Here is a 19,700-nt window from a genome sequence, read left to right as displayed (position 1 = left end):
CTGCTTCCCAGGAGCCCCCACCACTGGCAGCCCCTTCCCCGCCACCGGCCAGCCCTCTCGGGGCCCCCCTCAGCCACCCCACAGCTCCAGGTGGGCGGATGTGCCCCTGCGGTTGGACTCAAAGCTCTGCTGACCCCTGCCTGGACACCTGCCTGGGGTACCGCTGCAGGCAGCCGCTTGCCCGGACCCCCTGGGAGCTCAGGGCTGGGCCCCTGCACCCCCCGGGCCTCTGCAAGTCCAGCCCCTCCTCCCCAGAGCCCCCTGCTCTGGGGGCAGCTCCTTGGTTGGTCCCTGCTCAGGACCTGCTGCCCATCCACCAGCAGCTCTCCCAGCCGGCCCAGGCCCCACTCCTCGGGGCAGCCACAGCCCCCATCCCACCCAGCATGGGCTGAGCGGGGTGTGGGATGGACCCCCCCATTTCCAGTGCTGGGAGGCCCCCTGCCCTCGCTGGTGGCCGATGTGGGGTCTGCACCACCTGCACACACTTGCCTTATCCTGGTTGGAGTTTGTCAGCTCTGGCTTCGAGCTGTGGCTCCCGGGCTGGACCAGGACCCAGGCACCCCCACCCCCCCGGTGGTGGCACAGATTGAGGACTGGGCTCGCCAGCCCGGTGGGCCAGGCTCCTGGGTGCTGCCGAACCCCTGCAGCCCTGGGCCTGGACATGCCCCTGCAGCTGCCTGCAATGGACTTGGGGTGCCCCTGCATGCCAAAGGATTGCACTGGCCCCCCCTGAGTGGGGCTGCCCTCGTGCCTGCCCCCCCCCTGCCCCCCCCCTCCCCCCCCCTCCCCTCCCAGCTGTGGTTCCTGGGACCCCCTTCACCTCACCCTGTGCTGCCTGGAGTCTGACTGAACCTTGGTCCAGCGTCACCCACAGCCCACCCATGGGGAGGCAGAGGGGTATGCTGGGGGCTGAACCCCCCCTCCTGCAGCAAATGCCTGCCCGCCCCTCACCGGTGAAACTCTGAGTGTCCCCAGCCTTGGTTGGGGACCCCGTCCCCTGCCCCACTCCCCCACCGGGGACCGATGCCCTCAGCCCCACTCCAGCCTCAGTTGGGATGGGACATCCCCCCCCCCCCAGCTCTGCCCTGCTGTGCCCGGTCATCGGGACCCCCACCAGGGCCAGCTCCGGCTGGGGTCCCTGGCTGATGATGGAGGCGAGGGGGGCAATAGCGACGATCCTGACCCTAAACTTGACCTTGACCCTCAACCCGCCGCTGTCCATGGTGCTGCAGACGCTGCTCGGGGAGCGGCAGGAGCGTGCCCCGCGCCCGCAGGGCCCCCTGGGGCGCGGGCGGCGGGCAGGCTCCTGCCGACCTCTCCCGTTGCTCCCGGGAGGAGGCGGGCAACCGGTGCCGGTTCCCCGGCGGCGGGATTGGCTGCAGTTCCGTGACGCGGCCCCGTTTTACCGGGGAGTGGGCGGGTGTGTGTGGTGTTGGAACCGCCGCGCAGAGCCGCCGGGATGAGCGCGGCCGAGGGCTGTCCCCGGTACCGGTGGGGCGGCGGCGAGGCGGTGCTGCGTGCCCGTGCCGAGGCTGCCGGGTACCGGAGGCTGCTGCGCGCCCGCGCCGCCGAGGTGGAGGCGCTGCGCGGGGCCGTGGGCGCGTTGCACCGGCAGCTGGAGGGGCTGCGGGACCGGCGCAGCGGGGAGCTGGCCAAGTACCAGGTGCGGGGGGTCGCCAGGCGGTTTGGGAGGGGGCAGATGGCTGGGCTGTGGGGAAGGGGGCGCGGATTGGGGGGGGGCAGGCACCGGGAGGGGGGCGGTGCGGGCCTGGACGGCCGGAGGGATGGGGGCGGGGGCTGGGGCTGGGGAGGGGGGTCCGGGGGGCGGGATGGGACGGGGGAGGGCCAGGTGGGGCTGGGGAGCGGCATCCGTGAGGGGCGGGGGTCCGTGTGGGGCGGAGGGCCGGGGGTCCCGGGCGTTGCTGACGGCCCGGCCGGCAGGAGCGGGTGGCTGAGCTGGAGCGGGAGATCGGCGAGGCGGAGGCGGAGATGGCCCGGTGCCTGCGGGAGTACCCGGCGCTGCTGCGGCTGCGGATGGCGCTGGAGGCGGAGATCGCCGCGTACCGGTACGCGGGGAGGGGCGGGGGGGCGGGCGGGGTGCGGGGCTCAGCTGGGGCCTGTCTCTTGCAGAGAGATGCTGGAGGGCGAAGAGCTGCGCCTGGGCTGCCTGGCCCCGCCGTGACGGGACCCCCGACCCCGCCGCGGGACCCCGCGCTGCCGGGACCCACACGACCCTGCGCGGGCCCCCAGATCCCGGAGTTCTGCACCTTGGGGTCCCCTGAGCCCCCGCTCGCCTGCGCCCCGGGACCTCCGCCCCAGACACCCAGGCCATGGGATCCCCGGACGCTCTGGACCTCTCTGGACTCCCGGAGCCCCGGTCCTTCTGTCCCCCTGTGCCATGGCCCCCCCCCCCGGGCTCCTGGGACTCCCGGCTCCCCAGGCCCCGGCCCCAGGAGGCCCCAGCCCCCCAGGAGGGCAGCGCCCATGGGGCCGCACACTCACCAGCCTCTCCGGAGCAGCAGCAGGGTTGGGGTCCCAGCCCCAGCTCAGTGGAAGCACCTCAATAAAGCCCCGTGGCATCACCCGGAGCTAGCCAGTCTGTGGTGGTGGGGGCACCCCACTGCGCTCCCAGGGTCTGCAGCAGACCCAGGGCTTGGGGTGGCTCCATGGGAGCCTGGTGCCGGAGTCATTCCTGTGGGGGCTGCCTGGCTGCGGGGGTCTGGAGTCCTTCCTGCCTGGCCGCAGCCCCTTGCCCGGGGCTGGGTGCCCCACAGGGATGCTGAGTGGGGCACACCGTGGGTGTCTGGCCACAGCCACATGGTGGAGGGGACTGTGCCCCAGTCGGGGAGCTGAGCCCCCTCAGTGCTGGTGGGTGGTCCCTGACCCCCCCTTCACCATGGCTGTGTCCTGCCCTGGGACCGGCGCTCCTGGGGTCAGGTGGGGATCCTGCACCCCCAGGATGTGGAGAGGGGGTGCTGCCTGCTCAGGACATGCCTGCTTGGCATAGGGCAGTGCATCCCTGCTGGGGTGCTCCCCCTGGGGCTAGGGGTGCTGTCCCGCTGCAGCCCTCAGAAAGGAGGTAGATCTAGGGGGGGTTGATGAGGCATGGTGGGGTCCAGGGTGCCTGTGTGTCCTGGCAGACAATTGGGCGGGACTGTGGTGACCCCCACCGAGGCCAGGCCAGGGTATGGCTGTTGAGATGGGCCATTCCCAGCTGGGCTGGAGCATGTGTACACGTGTGTGTTACACGGCTGTTTTTAGCTGTGTGTAAGGTCTCCATGGGCTGAGCCCAGCATCAGTGGGGAGTGGGGGCCTCTCAGGGAGCTGTGTAGGGGGGGAGCTTGCACAAGCCTGTGTCCCCACTGTGGGGCAGGGACCAGTCTGGGCTCCTTGAGCAGAAGGACAGGGCAGGCAGGAGCCCTGCCTGCAGTGTGCCCAGCTGGAACCCACAGAAGCTGGGGGACCAGTACCCCCAACCCCACACAAAGACTAACCAAGGTTTGTTGTAGTAAAGCCAAGCCCAGCTCTTTAACAGAGGTAAAAAGCCTCTTCCAGCTGTACAAGAGAATGGGAAGGTTGGTGTTGGATGCCAATGGCTGCCAAACTGGTGGGGTGCCCTGCAGCCCTGGGTGTCCCTGTGCACACAGAGGTGCAGCAGGGCAGGGGATGGGTGCAAGGGTGTCCATGTGTGGGATCAATGTGCTTGGAGCTGGCACTGCTGAGCTCCATCGATGTCCTGCCAGGGGCTCCAGGGGCTCCAGGCGTGGCTGGCATAGGGGTCCTGGCAACTGATGCGCACCCGCCGTGTGCACACCTGCAGCCATGTCTCCTCCGCATCCTCCACATCCTTGTCAACCTGCAAAGCAGGGCAGGCTGTGGCATCAGGGGGTACACCCTGGCGCCAGGGCCGAGGGCAGCCAGCACGGATGCCACAGGGGGTGAGGCTGTGGGGAAGGGCAGGACAGGGCAGGAGCAGGGCTCAGCACTGGGAGTCAGGGTGGGGGACACTGGAACCTCCCCAACCTGGGCAGTGCTGCTGCCTTGCTTGGCAGTGTGGCAGGAGCGGGGAGCAGAGGTGAGAGCCAGGAGTGATGATTCACCACCCCAAGGAGAGAAGCAGCATAGTGGGGATGGGGGCATTGCTGAACCCCCGGTAAGTCTCTGTTCCCAGTGGCACCTCTGGGCAGGGGAAGAGCCCAGGCTGGGGCTGGGGCTGGAGCAGGGTGGGTGCCAGGCAGGGTGAGGATGTTGGGTGGCACATGCAGGGGCCATCTGGGCATGGGCATCCCACAGTTACCTGGGTGCCATTGGGGAGCTCGTACTGCAGCCGGTAGAACAGGGTGAAGTAGGATTTGGGGAGCAGCCAGGAGGCCGGGGGGGCCCAGGCCAGGTGGAGCTGCTCCCCCTGTCGCTGCACAGTCAGCTTCTGCGGTGGGTCGGGCCGCACTGTGGGAAGAGCAGGGCTCAGCATGGGCAGCACTGCCCAGCCCTGGGGCTGAGCCCTCCCACAGAGACCCCAGCGCCCCGAGGACACCCCTTGGACCCTGCTGCTCTGGGTCTGAGCTCACCGATGTCACGGATGAAGAAGTGGATGGAGAAGTTGAGGTAGGAAGTGTCTGAGAGCCCCTCCAGCTGCAGCTGCAGCGGATGCAGCTCCTCACCAAAGGGGCAGAAGGACGGATCCACAAAGCTGGCGCTGAACTGGCCATGGTGGCCGGTAGCTGGCACCCATTCCCCCAAGGAGCCATCACTGTGGGGGGAGGCAGGTGTGAGGGCTGGGCAGCCATGGGGCTGGGACCGGATTGGGGGGGGTTCCTGGGGCACCCACCTGCGTGTGAGGCGGGCGTGGAAGACAGCGGAGTGGGGGCCGGTCCAGGAGCAGCGGAAGGAGCCATGGTAGGACTCAGCCTGGCAGGAGACATTAATCCCCTCCTTGCCTGGCAGGGCTGAGGGGTGATGATGTCTCAGGGGCTGCACGGGGCTGGGCACGGTGCCCCTTCCCCATACGGCACAAGGGAGGCTGTGCTCCCCCTGGCCCCACAGAGCCCTGCCTGGTGCATCCCCACAGCCCCATGGGCTAGGCACAAAGGTCTGTGGATACACGAGCACCTCCTGGTCCCCAGCCTGCCCCCAACTCCCTGCATACCCTCTGCCACCCCATGTTCCCCCACTCCCTCAGCCCTGCCTGGCCGTGCCAGACCCCTTGTGCCTGGCCCCACATACGGGTGCTGCTGACCACCACGTAGGTGGAGTCCAGCAGGATGGTCTTGGCCCAGCAGCTGTAGTTGCCTGTGGCTGGCAGGTCCAAGCCGATGATGGTGAGATTCTGTCCCTCTGTCACCAGCTCGACCATGGGATCTGGCTCCCCGTTCTGCGTCCAGGTCACTTGCTGCACCGATGTGTTGCATCTCACCACCACATCCCCATTCAGTTCCCCTACCTGAACTGGAGATAAGAGGCAGAGACTGGGGTCAGGGATGAGCTATGGGTGTGGGTAGCCCGTCCCCCACACCGTGATGGGCTAGGTACCCCCTCCTCCTGACACACCACATCCATCCTTTCCCACCCTGCACCCACACCCCACATCCATTCCCCCTCTACACCTGCACCCCACATCCATCCCCACCTGCATCCACCTCCCATCACTCTTGTGCCCATCCTCTAGTCCCACCACCCCCCTCCCCTCCCTCCCCAAGGAGCATCCCTGCCCCAGGCTCACATTGCCCCATATCAGAGGAATGCAGGATGTGGGTGCTCTCTGCTCCCCCAAGCTGCTGTGTGGGCCCCATGCCCCCCGCCCCCCCGGGGTGTCACTTCTGTGCCCAGGCAGGGCAGGACTCACACTTTGGGGGGAAGGCAGTCAGGGCATCCGCCGGAGCAAGGTACAGCATCAGCCCCACCAGCACCAGCATCTGGGAGGGGAAGGGCAGTGGAAGGGGAAGGGTAGCCTCATGCTGGGGAGTACCAGCTGTACCCCAGGAGAAGGCAGCCGGCTGAGCTGGGATGCAGCCAGCAAGGCCAGTAAGGACAGAGCCCTTGGTGGTGGGAAGGCAGTACGGTCAGGCAGGAGCAGGGAGTGGTGCAGCATGGGGGAGCCCCACACAGGGCTGGCACCCAATGCAACCCCCCAACCCTTCCCACCACAGCCGTGCCAGCTGCCCCCCGGGCAGGGGGCTACAGCGCCCACCCAAAGCAGCACCCTTCTGGGGATGCAGTGCAAGCACCCCACGGCAGCCCCTGTGTTGTGCCTACCTTGCTGCTGTGGTCTGTGCTGCTCCAGTGGGCTTGGCATGGGCTGGGTGCCGGTGGGTGGCTGGGTATATACTGAGCTGGGACCCCACGGGACTGTCCCAAGGTGAAGCCAAACCACAGAAGCATCACAGTTCTCAGAAGCGGAGAAAGCTGCGCTGGGTGGAGCTGCAAGCCGGGACCTGTGCTCAGCCCCCAGCCCACCCAGCCTTGCTGGGACTCACCACGGGTACTTCCCAGGCCAGGGGGCACTGGGAACCTGCTGCCCTGCCCTGATGGTGGGCATTGCCGGGGCAGTGAGGACGGGTCCCTTCCCAGGAGCCGCTGGGTGAACGGGCATGTGGGACAGTGCTGGAGCCTGGGGTGCTCCCAGCTCCTGCAGAGCGGTCCTGAGCCCCAGGACTGGTTGACGGTTTGCACATCACCACGTGCCGCACAAAGCTGAGTGGGGAAGGGACCACTGAGGCCCAGCAGCACCTGTCCCGGGGGTCCAGAGAGGGGCAGGCACAGCGCTTGGCCGTGGCTGGTTGGGCTGTTGCAGGTGCCTGGGGAGAGGAGCGGGTCCCTGCAGGTGCTCGGGCTGCAGCACCCACCCAGGCATGGGCTGTCTCACCCCTTCCCGGGCCATGCAGCTGCCCTGGCCACTTGTCCCTTGGCATGCTGTGCTGGGACATGGACACAGAGACAGAGGCAGCCACAGCCACCATCCCTGTGAGCACCAGGACTGCTCAGCTGGGCAGGGCACAGCCCCTGCACCCACGCTGGGCACCCGCCCTGGGGGAGGGGAGGGAGCAGCCCCCCCACCCCATAGGCAGGCCAGGGAGGCTCGGGCTGCACCCTGCTGCTGCCGCTCACGTACTTCCTGAGGTTCCTAGAAAGCGAAGGGGAAGTTCGGGCTCCACAGAGGCTGCGGGGAGGCCCAGCCCTCACCTTTCTGCCCGACTTTCGAGGTGCTGCGGCAGGGATGGGGTGGCGCAGCCACCGGGCCCATTGCTGGGAATAGCAAAGCCCCCGTGCGTGGGTGGGCTGCGGGTAGGGACGAGGGGGGAAAGGGGGCGGGGGGCAGCTGATGAGATGGAGCAGCCCAGTGCCCCTGCCAAGGGGTCCATCCTGGGGCAGGGGCTGCAACACCAGCGCTAGGACCCCTGGCCCCCCAAGCAGAAGCTCAGCTCTTGGCCGTGGTGCCACAAGAGAAGTGAAACTTGCTGGAAAGCCGGAGGGGACCCCAAAGCAGGAACGGGGGACCCCGGGAATGCGGAAGGAGGGAGGCACCTACGCCCTGTCCCATCCTGGGGGAGCAGGAGCTGGCTGCACATCCAGGCTGCTGCTGCCCCCCCGGTGGCCACAGCTTCCCCTCTGCTTCTGCAGAAGAGCGCGCGACCACGGAGGGGAAGACCCAGTGCAAAGGCCAGGGCTGTCCCTCGGTGTGTCAGCATGGCTGGGGGCAGTGTGCGCTACCCAGAACTGGAGGCTGAGATGAGCAAGACCAGGGATGCCTCATGTTCAGAACCTCCCCGCGCCCCGCCCCCCCCCCCCCCCCCCCCGAGGCTCGGCTCAGGGTGGGCACAGAGCTGTGATGCAGCAGGGTGCAGGGCCCCCCCCCACTGCAGGCAGGACCCCGTGGTAGGACAGAGCCCAGCCTTGCTGGACCCCTCCGCGGCGCGAGCACTCCTTGGCTGCAATCATGGAGGCAGGGGCTAGGAGCAAAGGTCACAAAACTTTATACAGGAGAGACCGGCAAGCGGCCCCTCAGCCCCTGCTCCCCTGGGTGCAGGGGGAGCAGGGCAGGCAGGGCCAGGGGCCCCAGCCCTGTGGTGGCACCCTTCCCCCCCAGGAAACACGGGATGCAGGAGCCCATTTGGGGAGGGCCTGGTGGGCATGACTCCCCAGGCCCGGAGCTAGTGGTCCCCCGAGCCAGGCTCTGTCCCCAGGGGAAATGCCGGGGCCCATGGCTGCTGGCACCACGACCATGGCGCAGACCCGTGGTAGCGGCAGGCTGTGCCTGCGCCTCCCTGGAGATGGGGTCGGCACCCACAGCAGCATGGCCTCCCTGGGGGTCCCCCATCCCCGGCACTCAGCCAAGCCCAGGCAGCCCCAAAACGGGGGCTCCAGTGGCTGCAGCTCATTGCAGGACACACACTTCCCTCTCCTCATCCTCCCCGCCGGCTGCCTCTCCCAGTGGCTCCGGCACTGCTGGCACATCCTCTGCAGCCACCACCTTCTCCCGCAGCTCCATCAGCAGATCGCGGCTCTCGCTGGGTGGCAGGTTGCTCAGGTAGTACTGGGGTGCCAGCTCCACCAGCCTGTGGGGAACAGGGGTGTCAAAGGCGGGGGGGCCTCCCTGGAGCAGCCTCCTCGCTCCCTGGCACAGGGACAGTCCCCCACCTGCCCACAGGAGAGGGGGCCTAGGCTGGCCATCGCACCCAGGGCTCTGCTGCGCTCCCGGGCCAGAGCTGGAGCCACACACAGACACAGCCTGGGGACACCCCATTCCTCCCCATCCCTGAGGTCCTCACATTTGGGGCTGGATCTCCGAGACCACACGGAGACAGTTGTCCTGCGAGATGGTGAACTCGTGGTAGAGGACCCAGGGTGGCAGGCGCTGGGGGGGCTGCCGCAGCAGGTAGCAGCAGGCGGGGGGCAGGTGGGCCACGTGCTTGTGTGTCAGCATCACGTAGTTGCCAGAGCCATCGATGTCCCGGGCCACCTGGAGAGAGGAGCAGCAGGGGAGCGGGGCTGGCTGTCACGACCCCTGCCTTGCAGCTCAGCCCCTTGCATCCCCCTGGCGCACCTTGAGGAAGTAGCCAGAGATGAGCGCTCTCTGGATGTTGAGCGTGTTGGTGTCGGTGCCGAAGGCGGGGGGCGAGACAGGCAGCTCAATGCGCTGCATCACCTCCAGCAGCTCTGCCCGCACGATGCCTGCTAGCCGCAGAACCTCCCCACTCACTGCGTGCTTGCGGCACCAGCCCTCATCCGCATTGTCTGCAGGGAGAGCAGGGTCAGCACCACAGGGATGAGAAAAGACCCCCCCTGGACGGCCCGGCTGGGCTAGGGGCTCATGAGCCACGAAACCAAGCACCGTGGCTCCCACAGGCTGCGTCCCCTCAACACAGTGGGGACAGGGACAGTGCAGAGCACAGCCCCCAGGCTGGGGCTGGGACCCCCCAGCAGCCAGGCTGGGCACCCGGATGGGGTCACGAACGTGGCTGCAGTGCTTGCTCCCAAAAGGGGCAGGGGACACGTGAGGGAGCTGTGGGACACCCGCGGGGCGTGCAGCCCACCGGCAGTTGAGCCCTGGCCCAGCACTCACGCTGCTGGAACGTGTTGAAGATGTTGATGAGGGTGAAGTGATCTCCCTTTGGGTGGAGCAGGGCCCGCCGGCGCATGGTCACGGCCTCCTCCAGGTGCGTGGAAGGGGGCACAAAACAGGGGGAAACTGGGGATGGTGCAGAGGGAAGGTCACCATGTGTCCCCCAGCACCACCCCTGCCAGTGCTGGCTCCCTGGGGGCTGTGCTGTGCCCTGCGCCACCAGTGGGCTCCCAGCCCCTCGGCATGGTACCTGAGAGCATGGCAGCCAGGCTGACCATCTCCTCCACACAGTCGAACTCGCAGGAGGCAATGAGTGCCTTGGACAGTTGCGGGTCCAGGGGGAACTCTGACATGATGATCCCCACCTCTGACAGGTTCCCATCATCATCCAGGGCAGCCAGGTAGTCCAGGTCCTCCAGCGCTTGCATCAGTGACTCAGGGGCTGTGGGGCAGGACATCAGCCGGCTGCCCGGACCAGGCAGCCCTGCCCATCCTCCTCCTGCACCTGCGGGACCCTCCAGCCCCTCTCCAGAGACAACCAGGGCTACAGCGATGGCCACTGCTGTGGCACAGCCTCCAGCTCCTCCTGCACGGCCGCCCCTATCGCACCCTCCTGCCCCAGCCCCACCATGCCGTGCCCAGCCCCTCCGCACCCTGTGGGCACTACCTGGCCGGTCGAGGAAGTCACATTGGCCCATGTCGGCGATGTCCAGGCGCTTCAGCAGCAGCACGAGGCGGCTGAGGCTGGTCTCACTGACGTGGGGTGCGGGGCTGGGGGGCAGGCGCTGCTCGTAGAAGGCCTCTGAGTAGAGGCGCAGGCAGGTGCCTATGGGAAAGGGGCTGTGAGCCAGATGGTGGGATGGAGGGAGCCCAGGGACAGGGCAGTGAGCACAGGCGGGGGGGGGAAGTGTGGGCTGCCTGGGGCCCCAGCGGAGTGGGATGACAGCCCTCTCCTGCCGGAGGCACATTTGGGGGATGCCCAGGCAGGGGGTCTCACCTGGGGGGCTGCCAGCAGCTCGCTGCATACGTGACTCTGCCTGGCTCTTGCTGATGGGCCGCAGCACCTGGGACTCTGCCCGTATGCGGGGGTTGTAGACCTGCGGGTGAGGCCATGAGAAGGGACTCCCCCAGATGAGCCCCAACCCTCTCCGTGCCACCACTGCCGCCTCCCTGGGGCAAGACCCCATGCCTTGCACAGCATCCCCCCGCCGGGGGCATCACGGCAGGGTCTGGGCCGAGCAGGGGACGTGGGTGGGGATGCAGGTGGCTGCTGCTCCCTTCCCAGGCTGGCTTCAGCCCCTGCCGCTGGCTGTGTACCAGGGCAGAGCCAGGCTCTCCACTCGCCACTGCTCAGCTCTGTCCCAGCACCGCCGGCACACTCACGTTGCGCAGCTCCAGCCCTGAGTCGATGACAAAGCGCACGGTCCCCAGAGAGAAGGAAGAGTCTGCGAGCCAGTGGGTGACAATCACCCGCCTCTCTCGGCCACTCTCCTCCAGTGCCTCGTACACCTTCTGTGCCGCGCGGCCCACGCCGGGGTGCAGGGGCAGGACCAGCAGTGGGCCCAGCCCCGGGTTCAGTGCCACGGCCTCGGTCTGGATGGCTGTGCAGCAGTCTGTGATCTCCTGTGCAGGACAAGGGGACGTGAGTGACGCCTACTGATGCCCGCAGCGGCCCCGTGTCCCTGGGACTGTGCCGTACCCTGCAGCTGCTGCCCTGGGGGGAAAGACCCTAGGCCCTGCACAGTGCCCACAGCCCCTCCACAGAGAAGCCCCAGTCCCCGCCACAGCTGAGAGGGATCCTCCAAACCTTCAGCCCACCCCGCGGTGAACCCCCCAGGAGCCAAGCCGTGGGGCGCTCGCAGCCCACCTGCTCGCTGGCCAGGAAGAGCAGGATGTGGCCAGGCTCCTGCCGCCGGTGGATGTCCAGCACGGCCTGGCAGGCAGCCGTGACGCGACCGCGGGCCGGTGGGTCCCTGTAGAGCAGCTGGGGAGGGGGCTCAGGCCCTGGCACCCGCACCACTGGGGGGTCCCCGCAGAAGGCGCGGAGCCGCTCCTCCATGGCCGGTGAGGTCACCACCACCACCTTCAGTGCAGGGCGCTGGCGTAGCACGTCCTTCAGCAGCCCCAGCAGCACGTCGGTGGGCACTGTCCGCTCCTGTGCCTCGTCCAGCACCACCACCCCGTACTGCCGCAGCAGTGGGTCCGACGTCATCTCCCGCAGCAGCATCTCATCTGAGCAGTACCTGCAGCAACCCAGCCCCGTCAGAGTGGGGTGGCCACAGGGACCCCCGGCAGTGCAGGCACCCCCCCCCCCCCCCCAGCTCTGGGGGAGCACACCCATCCCCAATGGTGGGAGACCCCACTGCAGCCCTGGGAGGGCCCAGGCAGCCATCAGCCCACTTTGTCGCTCCCCCAACAAGGCCAGGCTGGATTAAGAGATTAAGCTGCAGCTGGGGAGCTCAGCAGGATTAAAGTGTGGTGCAACTGGTGCTCCCAGCACAGGCAGCCTGCAGGGCCCCCCCGGCCCCATACCTGAGGATGGTCTCTGTGGTGCAGCAGTCCTCATGGGGGACGCAGTAGCCAACCTCATGGCCCAGGTTCAGATCCATCTCATCCGCCACGCGCAGGGAGAGGCTGAGGGCAGCCAGGCTGTGGGGCTGGGTGCAGGCCACCAGGCCATGGGCAAACTGCAGGGACAGGGCGTACTCCGCGCACCACTGCGGGATCTGCAGGGCCAGGACGCTGGTCAGGGCCTGGGGACAGTGTGGCCCTGCCCAGGAGCACCGTGACATTCCCCTCCCCATCACAGAGCAGTCCCTCGAGAAAGGCAAAGGGACCCACCCCACAGCAGCACCCAGAGGTCCGGTTATAGGCCATACAGATGCACTTGACAGCCCAGGCAGGACCTTTCCTCCCTGTTACTGTCACATCTGAGCCCCAGCAACCTGTGACAGGAACCCCACAGCCTCACCACCCCGTGTTGGCAGCTTTCTACCTCATTACAGGACACCACTGTCCTGGCTCTTGCATAAGGACACAGGACAATAGCCCTCTCTGCTTCCACCTCCCCAGGAAAAACAGGGCTGGGGGGTGGCCAATAAGTGCTGCGCCGACCTGCCAGCTCAGACAGAGCACTGCCACCAGGTCATGCTTGCCAGGGCTTAAGAGGCATTTGGACAATATCATTAACAATATGTTTTAACTTTTGGTCAGCCCTGGAGTGGTGAGGCAGTTGGACTAGGTGATGGCTGCAGCCCTTCCAACCGGAGCCATCCTGCTCTATCCTAACTGGCCCCTAGCTCTTCTCCAGGGAAGGCTGGGCAGGTCCCTGGTCAGGTTCAGCACAGAGCAGTGGTCACTGGCTAGGCCCACGAGACCCAGACCTCACAGCAGCTGCAAGTCTGGGGAAGGGGTTTGAGCGTCTTTGCATGGGGCCAGAGGGATCACACGCTACCCCAGGAAACCCCACGGTGAGAGGTGGGGAAGGAAGTGTCAGGGAGCACCCACTGCTCAAACACCCAGCCAGGCGGTGTGGGACAGTCCTGGTGCTGTGCAGATGTCCCTTGGGCACTGGGGACCAGAAATCTGCTCCCAACACACCGCACGCACCTCCTCCCATGCCACATGCCCCCCACGAGTGGGTGCCTGCGCCCCTCTGTCTCCCCAGCATCTGGGGTCACAGATGGGCACAGTCTTGCCCAGGGGCTGCCCCCAGAGAGCCCAGCTCACAGTCGGGTGGGCGCACAGCCTGCTCTATTCCTCTACCTGGCCCCACAGCTGCCCCACAGACTGGCCGTGCTCAGCCCTGTCCCCGTGCATGGCTCTGCACCTCCCTTCTGCCACCTTGCTGTCTGCAAAGACCGGACAGGGCGTCAGCACAGGGCGCAGACAGCCCTTGGCTGTTTCAACGGCAAAGGGACCTGGCTTGGGCGTCAGCTCTTCACACTTTGGGTGGCAACAACAGAGTGACAGCACCCAAAACCAGCCTAGCCCTGAGGCCAAACCAGGCCAGGGCCTGCACAGGGGCTTTCTTCCCCAAATCTGGCACCCTAGGGGTCAACAGCTGCTGTGTGGTGACCCAGCCTGAGTCTGGCCCCACGGAGGCCGTGGCTGCCCCCACAGCTTCCAGGTGATCCCTCCCAGGTCAAAGTCTGCCTGACATGTCTCCAGGTGCTGTGCCAGGAGCTGTCAGATGAAGCCAGCTCGCTGGGGCGTGCAGGTGGGATCCTGACACCCTGGACCCGCCGCCATGCAGCCTGTCCACCCACACCCACTGCTGCCCCGTGTGCCCAGGCCTGGCTCCAGGGAGAGGCTGTTTCCCTGTCCCCATGCCTGCCCAACACCCTGTGCCACTGTGGCAGCTGCTCCTGGCTGGCAGTGGCAGCACTTGCCGGCTCACGCTGAGGCTTTGCCCGGGGCCCTGGTGCCTGCCCTGGCACATCCTGGCACACGACCGCCCAGCTCTGCGGTAGCCCTGCCTCATGTTGGGCTCACAGTGGTGGCATGCTCCCAGGCACCATGGCGAAGCCAAAGCCCTTCAGGGCCTGTTGTCCCCTCCGTCCCCACCACAAGCTCGGACGTTGCTGTGGGGTCAGGGAGCTGCTGCCTGGCCACAGCCCTATCTCCATGCCTTCTGCCCACAGCCCCATGGCTTCCCCGGGGTCTCACCTCCCCGCAGGGCCTGCCAGCCCACAACGAATGCGTGGTAATGCCGTACAGGCATCCGGCAGGAGGGGAGTGTGCAGGGCCTGCCCGTACTGCTCTGGCATGGGTGAGGACCTGGCGGCTGCCGTGCCAGGGGGGCTGCGGCTTGCTCACACGGGAGTGGGATCCACACACAGGCCCAGCAGGGAAGGCAGTGGCCTCGGGGCAGGACCCAGCGCTACCGACAGCTCAGCTGGGAGTCAGGTGGGCACGGGAAGAGGCCGTTGGCAGAGCAGCCAGTACCACAGCCCTGTGCCGGGCTTCCACGCAGCGTCCCAGAGGGACCAGTCACTCCTGGCTGCCCTGATGCGCCCCCCCCACTCACCTGGGTGCTCTTGCCGGTGCCGGGGGGGCCGGACACCAGGATGATGCCGCTGTTGCCTTCCAGGTGCTCCATGAAGCTGTACTTGGTGGTCCAGACGGGCAGCTCCCGCCGCTGCCGCAGCAGCTCATAGTAGCGGGAGGAGAAGGGCAGCCCGTCGTACGGGTTCACCTCCAGGTCGCTGTCGCAGCCCAGGGCTGGGTCATCCTCACCCTCCTCCTCCTCCTCCAGCGCAGAGCCAGGGCCACTCTGCCGGGGCAGGGAGCCAGGAGCCCCGCAGCCGGCCATGGCGGGGGTGCTGGTGCTGCAGGGGCAGGCAGGAGGTGGAGCGGGACCCGGGGAGCCCCGCACCCACCCACCCACAACAGCGTGCCTGGAGCGGGCCTGGGGCAGCCCACCGCCTCGTCCTGCTGGGGCAGGGGCCCTGAGGGGCGCAGAGGACGGGGACAGGCAGGAGCGTGCAGGCAGAGAGGGGCAGGGGACGGGACTGGGGTGTGGGGCACCCGGGGCCACGGGCAGGGGGATCAGCCCAGGCCACGGGGGACCAGACTGGGCTGTGCGCGGGGGACCGGGCCGGGGCGCAGGACAGACACCTTGGGGGCGGGCGGGCAGCCCAGGGCCGGTCCCAGCAGACGGACGGGCCACACCGGGCCGGGGGGGCACCGGTACAGGGTGAACCGGGCACTTAAGCGCCGAGATCAGACTAGACCCCACCGGACCGTGCTCCCCCCTGACTCAGCCCCCCAAGCCGCGGCTCCGGCTCCGGTTCCGGTTCCGTTCCAGCCCGGCCCGGCCCGGCCCGGCCCGGCCGCCGCTCACCTGCGCGCGCCGCCGCCCCTGGGCCCTGCCTCGGGACAGGTCAGGTGACCGCGGCGCCGTCACGTGGCCCCGCCCGCGCCCGCCAATCAGCGCTGAGGGGCGTTCCCCGCCCCCGCCCCGCGGCAGGCCGTACGCGTTTCCCTGCCAGCGCGGCCATCGCAGCGGCCGGCGGGGTTCGCGGCGCTTGGGGCTGCCGGGCTTCCTGTCCGCCTGATCCCGGGGCTCCGGCCTACCGCGTCCGCCTAGAGCAGCTGCCCGGACCCCGGGTCCTGGCCTCGGTAAAGCGGGGTCCGCCCCGGCAGCGCTCCCGGCTCCGGCCGCGCTTCGTGTCCCGGGCGGGACCGTGCTCGGCAGCCCGGGCCTGGCCGCCTCCCAGCGGCGAACCCCGCGCTGCCCAGCCCGCCGGCCGGCCCGCTCCTCAGCCGCGGCCCGGTGCCCTTGCCAAGGATCCCGGCTGCGGAGCCCCACGTGGAGCGCGGCTGCAGCCCCAGCCCGCCGGCATCCCGTGCCGGTGCCGGGCATGACGAGGCCGGGGCCCTACTCCCGAAGTGGGCGCCTGTTGCCCGCGGCGGGTCCCGGCGTGTGGCCGGTGGGGACCGGCAGGTGGAGCTGCCAGACCGGCAGACGGGCCCGGTCTAGCTGGCGCATCCCCCGCGGCACGGAGTTGCCGGGGCCGCGGGACCGGGCCGCGGGGCAGAGCCGGGCAGGGGCCGTGTGCTCCCGGCCCGCCCCGGGATTTCGGCGTCGGAGAGCGCCCGCGCAAGCGGGTGCAGGACCCCCAGCTGCCGGCGGAAGGCGAAGCTCCGGGAGAGACCCGCCATCCCGGGACCCTGCTGTGCCGAGGCAGCTCTTCGACCCGGCCCCATCCGCCCTGAGGTGCTCGGCTGGTATTGCCACTCCAGCCAGGGTCCCGGCTGTGCCGCTGCCCGGGGCAGACCCCCAGGCAGAGGGGAGGATGCTGCATTGTCCCCTGCACCTCCCTGTGCTTAGGGCCCCTTAAACCCCCTTGGCCACCTTCTTCCTCCTGGGTTCCCCTGCACACCCAATTCCAGCAGCTCACCTAAACCTGTCTGTGCTCCCTTTTCTCTGGGGCTCCCCGTCCCCTTCATCATCCCTTCCTCAGGCTGAAGGGTCCATGAGGGCTGCCTGGAGTGGGCTTTGGGCCAGGGGTGTCTGCCATGGGGCCAGGGGTGACCTGCGGGATGGGGGAGCTGCACCCAGGGGTGACCCTGGAGCAGGCCTGGGCTGGCAGAGAGGCATGGACGGACAGGGAAGGAGCCTGGCGCTGCCTCGAAGGGGCTGATGGAGAAGTGTTTTTAATGGCAAGGGCAGCAGCCTGGCTGTGGCAGGCCAGCGGCAGGTGCAGGGGGAGAGGGCCTGGCCAGTGCTGGCCCAGGGCTGAGCAGGGCCAGAGGCTGAGTATCCAGTCCTGGCGAACCCGCAGGCGCTGGGCAACTGGGGTTTGCAGCAGGAGGGAGGAAGGAAGTGGTTGATGCCGAACCGTTGCTTCGCTCACTGTCCTGGTGCGGCAGGGAGCGGAGGGCTGGCCGCCAGCCCACAGAGCCCCGGCTGCATCCCTGCACCGTGCTGGCTTTTGTGCCACAGAGCCTTGTGCGCCGAGGGACGGGGATGGGCCAGCCCTGGCTGGGGAGGCAGAGGCCTCGTCTCAGCGGTGTTGTCTGGAGCGGCACAGCTGGCCCAAGTTCACAGCTCGCTGTGGCTCCCTGGACCTTGGGGTGGCTGAGGCTGTGCTTGCTCCATTGCTCCAGACTCCAGCCCAGTGTCCCACAGGCTGCTGGGCTCTGGCAGTGGTGCTCAGCCAGAGGGGCTCACCGTGCTGCAGCATCACTCTGGGCCAGCAACCCCATTGCACCCTGCAGGCAGGGCTGGTGACCCGCCTGAGCCCCTGGGTGGGTGGGTGGTGGGGTCCTGGGGGCTCCGTCCCTGCCACCCCTGCCATGGTACACAGCAGGGCAGTCGGGTGGGTCTTCACAGCACCCAGCTGTGTTGAGGAAGCAGAGGTTTGCACAAGCCAGTGAGGTGCACGTGACCTGGGGAGCGCGGCAGGAGGAACCAGCAGCCACCCCGCACAGGGCCCCGGTTCCTGCAGCACAGCCAGCCATGGCCCCATGGCTGCCCACCAAGGAGGAGAAGTATGGCGTGGGTGAGTTCAGGCTTCAGGGCGGAGTGGGTGCCCGGCCCTGCTGCGCTCCCCAGAGGGGTGAGGGCTGGTGGGATGCGGTGCTTGTGGCTGAGGTGATGCTGCTGGAGCCCACTGGCCATGGTGGCCCTGCAGCAGCGGGCTGTGGAGGGGTGGGTGATGGCGGCTGGGCCATGGTGCAGGGTGAGCAGCGCTGGTGGGGCTGGCAGCGGTGTGAGGTGGGGACCCGGTCTCCACAATGCTGGTGCTGGGTGGGCCGATGAGTGCAGGGCTGAACGGAGGGTCAGTGAGGGGCTGCAGGGCTGGTGACGTGGGGCTGGACAGGGCAGGTGTCAGCGAGACCTATGTGCCCAGAGGCTGAGCATGGCTGATGCTGGGTGGGGATGGGGAGTTGTGGGGCTGGGGATGGAGGCTTGGTGCAGGAGCCGGCTCTCCCCTCTGAGCTATGGGTCTCGATCAGCCTGGCTGTTGGAATGCAGAAGCCTCTACCCAAGGGGTGATTAGCTTGTTAATGGTGGGTTGTTATGTGTTGTGTTGTGTGTGACCTGCTCTCAGGGAGGTGCCTGGGGAGCCCAGAACCACCCCTTAATTTTCCCCTGGTCCTGGCCAGGGCTTTGCTGCCAGCCCCTGTGCTGGTGATGGCGAAGCCCTGGGCAGCCCCGTACCCTGCACTGCCACCCAGCTCAGGCTCCCGGTGCCAGCCCCAGCACTGGTGCGAGCACACACTCCCCACGCTGGCCCTTGAAGCCCTGCAACCACTTCCCGTTTCTGGCCGAGGCTGTTTCCCATGCCTTTCCCTTGCACTGCTGGCAGCGCCCGGAGCCAAGGCTGAGCCCCGCAGGGTCCCAGGCAACACCTGGAGCAGGCCCTTGTCTCGGTTCCTGCTTGTGCCCGATGGGTGTTAGCAGCCCTGCAAGGAAGCCTGGCCTGGCTGGTGCTGGGAGGTGGCAAGGGGCTGGAGGGGAGCGAGCCCAGACCAGGGCCAGGTGCTAGTCCAAGCTGGGTCAAGGTCCTTGTGTGGAGAGCAGGGCGGCAGGACAAGTCCCACGGGGCCTTGGGGCTCCCGGTGCTGCAGGGTGTGCAGAGACCAGCACGGGGGTCCCAGTGAGCCATGGAGGTCTGGGGGTGTTGCAGCTTGAGCTGGCCCTGGCCGGGGCTGGTAGTGGGTGCAGGCACGTCTGCTGGCTCTCTGCCGGTGCAGAGTGCGGATGGTCCTGGGGCCGAGCCAGGGCTGCCTACACCAGACAGAGCCGTCACTGTCCCCAGGACCAGAAATAGCGGCAGGACTAACCGCGGCCCGGCCGGTGCAGCTCACGCCACAGCAGGAAGCGCCTGGCTGACAGAGAGCTCCTGCGCTCCTGCTGCCACCAGTCCCCCCAGTGCCCCCACACCCTGCCGCCCCTGCCACCAGCTCCCACCGCCCCCCGGGGCTGCCCTGCGTGCCCCTGAGCTGCTAGCCACGGGCTGCAGTGCTGCTGCTCCAGGCGAGGGCTCGGCTGGCCCTTGCTCCCCCTGCACTGCCTGCAGTGGGAGCAGGACCACCGGGCTCAGCACTCGCTAGGGCCCGCGTGGTGGGGCCGGGCATCTGGGGTTGGGTGGCGGGCAGTGTGACGGGGAGGACACCAGCCAGGGGAACCCTATGTGCTGGAAGAGGGGGGCTGATGGCTCCTGCTGTGCCTGTGTGGGCTGTGCTGTGGCTCTCGGGTTCCAGGGTCCCCTCACCACCCCTGCTCTGCTTCAGCCAGCGCTCCCCTGCCTCACACCGTGCCTGCCTGGGGGTCTTACACCATTTGCATGGGGTTGGGACTCTGCACCACCTCTCAAGGCTGAGCAAGGTGGCTCTGCCTCTTGAGGGGGGGCTGGCTGTAGGGCACGCTCCCTGAAGGGCACAGGTGCCCAGGGCCTGGGGAGGGTGGGCTATGCTGGTGAGGGGGGTCTGGGTGAGGGACCCCTACTCACGGCTCCTGGTCCCTCTCCCTGCAGCTGTGTGGAACTTCCCGCGCACCAGCGAGCATCACCTCCCACTGCAGATTGGGGAGACGGTGCACATCCTGCAGGCCTCCGAGGGTAAGGGGGTCCAGCAGCCCCAAGCAGGCCCCATGCCATCCCCTGCCCGTGAGAGGCTGTTCTGGGTA

General features: G+C 68.1%; 4 protein-coding genes across 4 annotated transcripts in view; 2 read left to right on the top strand and 2 right to left on the bottom strand.

Annotated features, from left to right (window-relative positions):
* Nucleotides 1-1,437: 1,437 nt before the first annotated feature.
* LOC129735290 (alpha-internexin-like) lies at nucleotides 1,438-2,579 on the top strand. Its single transcript, XM_055701039.1, has 3 exons — nucleotides 1,438-1,663; nucleotides 1,942-2,066; nucleotides 2,131-2,579. The coding sequence occupies exons 1-3, from the start codon at nucleotides 1,460-1,462 to the stop codon at nucleotides 2,180-2,182; spliced, it is 381 nt and encodes a 126-aa protein (XP_055557014.1). The 5' UTR covers nucleotides 1,438-1,459; the 3' UTR covers nucleotides 2,183-2,579.
* A 940-nt stretch (nucleotides 2,580-3,519) lies between these two features.
* On the bottom strand, nucleotides 3,520-7,740 carry LOC114014855 (interleukin-12 subunit beta-like). The gene is made up of 7 exons (XM_027800001.2): nucleotides 6,253-7,740; nucleotides 5,843-5,912; nucleotides 5,224-5,445; nucleotides 4,829-4,946; nucleotides 4,569-4,750; nucleotides 4,298-4,446; nucleotides 3,520-3,856 (listed from the first exon to the last, which is right to left on the bottom strand). The coding sequence occupies exons 1-7, from the start codon at nucleotides 6,376-6,378 to the stop codon at nucleotides 3,695-3,697; spliced, it is 1,029 nt and encodes a 342-aa protein (XP_027655802.2). The 5' UTR covers nucleotides 6,379-7,740; the 3' UTR covers nucleotides 3,520-3,694.
* Nucleotides 7,741-7,954: 214 nt separating this feature from the next.
* Nucleotides 7,955-15,366, bottom strand: DQX1 (DEAQ-box RNA dependent ATPase 1). The gene is made up of 11 exons (XM_027800005.2): nucleotides 14,589-15,366; nucleotides 12,092-12,285; nucleotides 11,427-11,802; nucleotides 10,943-11,182; nucleotides 10,557-10,656; nucleotides 10,227-10,385; nucleotides 9,810-10,001; nucleotides 9,560-9,685; nucleotides 9,041-9,231; nucleotides 8,766-8,956; nucleotides 7,955-8,552 (listed from the first exon to the last, which is right to left on the bottom strand). Exons 1-11 carry the CDS (start codon nucleotides 14,871-14,873, stop codon nucleotides 8,372-8,374), a joined length of 2,235 nt encoding a protein of 744 aa, XP_027655806.2. The 5' UTR covers nucleotides 14,874-15,366; the 3' UTR covers nucleotides 7,955-8,371.
* Nucleotides 15,367-15,555: 189 nt separating this feature from the next.
* LOC102050732 (dedicator of cytokinesis protein 2-like) overlaps nucleotides 15,556-19,700 on the top strand; it is a 78,733-nt gene continuing 74,588 nt past the window's right edge. Inside the window, 2 exon segments of the mRNA XM_055699704.1 lie at nucleotides 15,556-17,568; nucleotides 19,549-19,632. Of these exon segments, the coding sequence (XP_055555679.1) occupies nucleotides 17,526-17,568; nucleotides 19,549-19,632 (127 nt within the window). The 5' untranslated portion in view covers nucleotides 15,556-17,525.

This window comes from Falco cherrug, chromosome 1 (assembly GCF_023634085.1).
Source record: "Falco cherrug isolate bFalChe1 chromosome 1, bFalChe1.pri, whole genome shotgun sequence".
Taxonomy (NCBI): Eukaryota; Metazoa; Chordata; class Aves; order Falconiformes; family Falconidae; genus Falco; species Falco cherrug.
The sequence above is the reverse complement of the archived record's forward strand: the minus strand, read 5'-3'. Positions and strand labels throughout refer to the sequence as shown.

What these genes read in the sequence shown, in the direction of transcription:
- LOC129735290 (XM_055701039.1), top strand. Translation starts at nt 1,460, where the DNA reads ATGAGCGCGGCCGAGGGCTGTCCCCGGTACCGGTGGGGCGGCGGCGAG. An exon ending in GGGAGCTGGCCAAGTACCAG is followed by an intron (nt 1,664 to 1,941) that starts GTGCGGGGGGTC and finishes CCCGGCCGGCAG; the next exon opens with GAGCGGGTGGCTGAGCTGGA. An exon ending in GCGGAGATCGCCGCGTACCG is followed by an intron (nt 2,067 to 2,130) that starts GTACGCGGGGAG and finishes TGTCTCTTGCAG; the next exon opens with AGAGATGCTGGAGGGCGAAG.
- LOC114014855 (XM_027800001.2), bottom strand. Translation starts at nt 6,378, where the DNA reads ATGCTTCTGTGGTTTGGCTTCACCTTGGGACAGTCCCGTGGGGTCCCA. An exon ending in CGTGGTGGTCAGCAGCACCC is followed by an intron (nt 4,947 to 5,223) that starts GTATGTGGGGCC and finishes ATCACCCCTCAG; the next exon opens with CCCTGCCAGGCAAGGAGGGG. An exon ending in CACGCCCGCCTCACACGCAG is followed by an intron (nt 4,751 to 4,828) that starts GTGGGTGCCCCA and finishes CTCCCCCCACAG; the next exon opens with TGATGGCTCCTTGGGGGAAT.
- DQX1 (XM_027800005.2), bottom strand. Translation starts at nt 14,873, where the DNA reads ATGGCCGGCTGCGGGGCTCCTGGCTCCCTGCCCCGGCAGAGTGGCCCT. An exon ending in TCTTCCTGGCCAGCGAGCAG is followed by an intron (nt 11,183 to 11,426) that starts GTGGGCTGCGAG and finishes TGTCCTGCACAG; the next exon opens with GAGATCACAGACTGCTGCAC. An exon ending in AGCTGCTGGCAGCCCCCCAG is followed by an intron (nt 10,386 to 10,556) that starts GTGAGACCCCCT and finishes CCTTTCCCATAG; the next exon opens with GCACCTGCCTGCGCCTCTAC.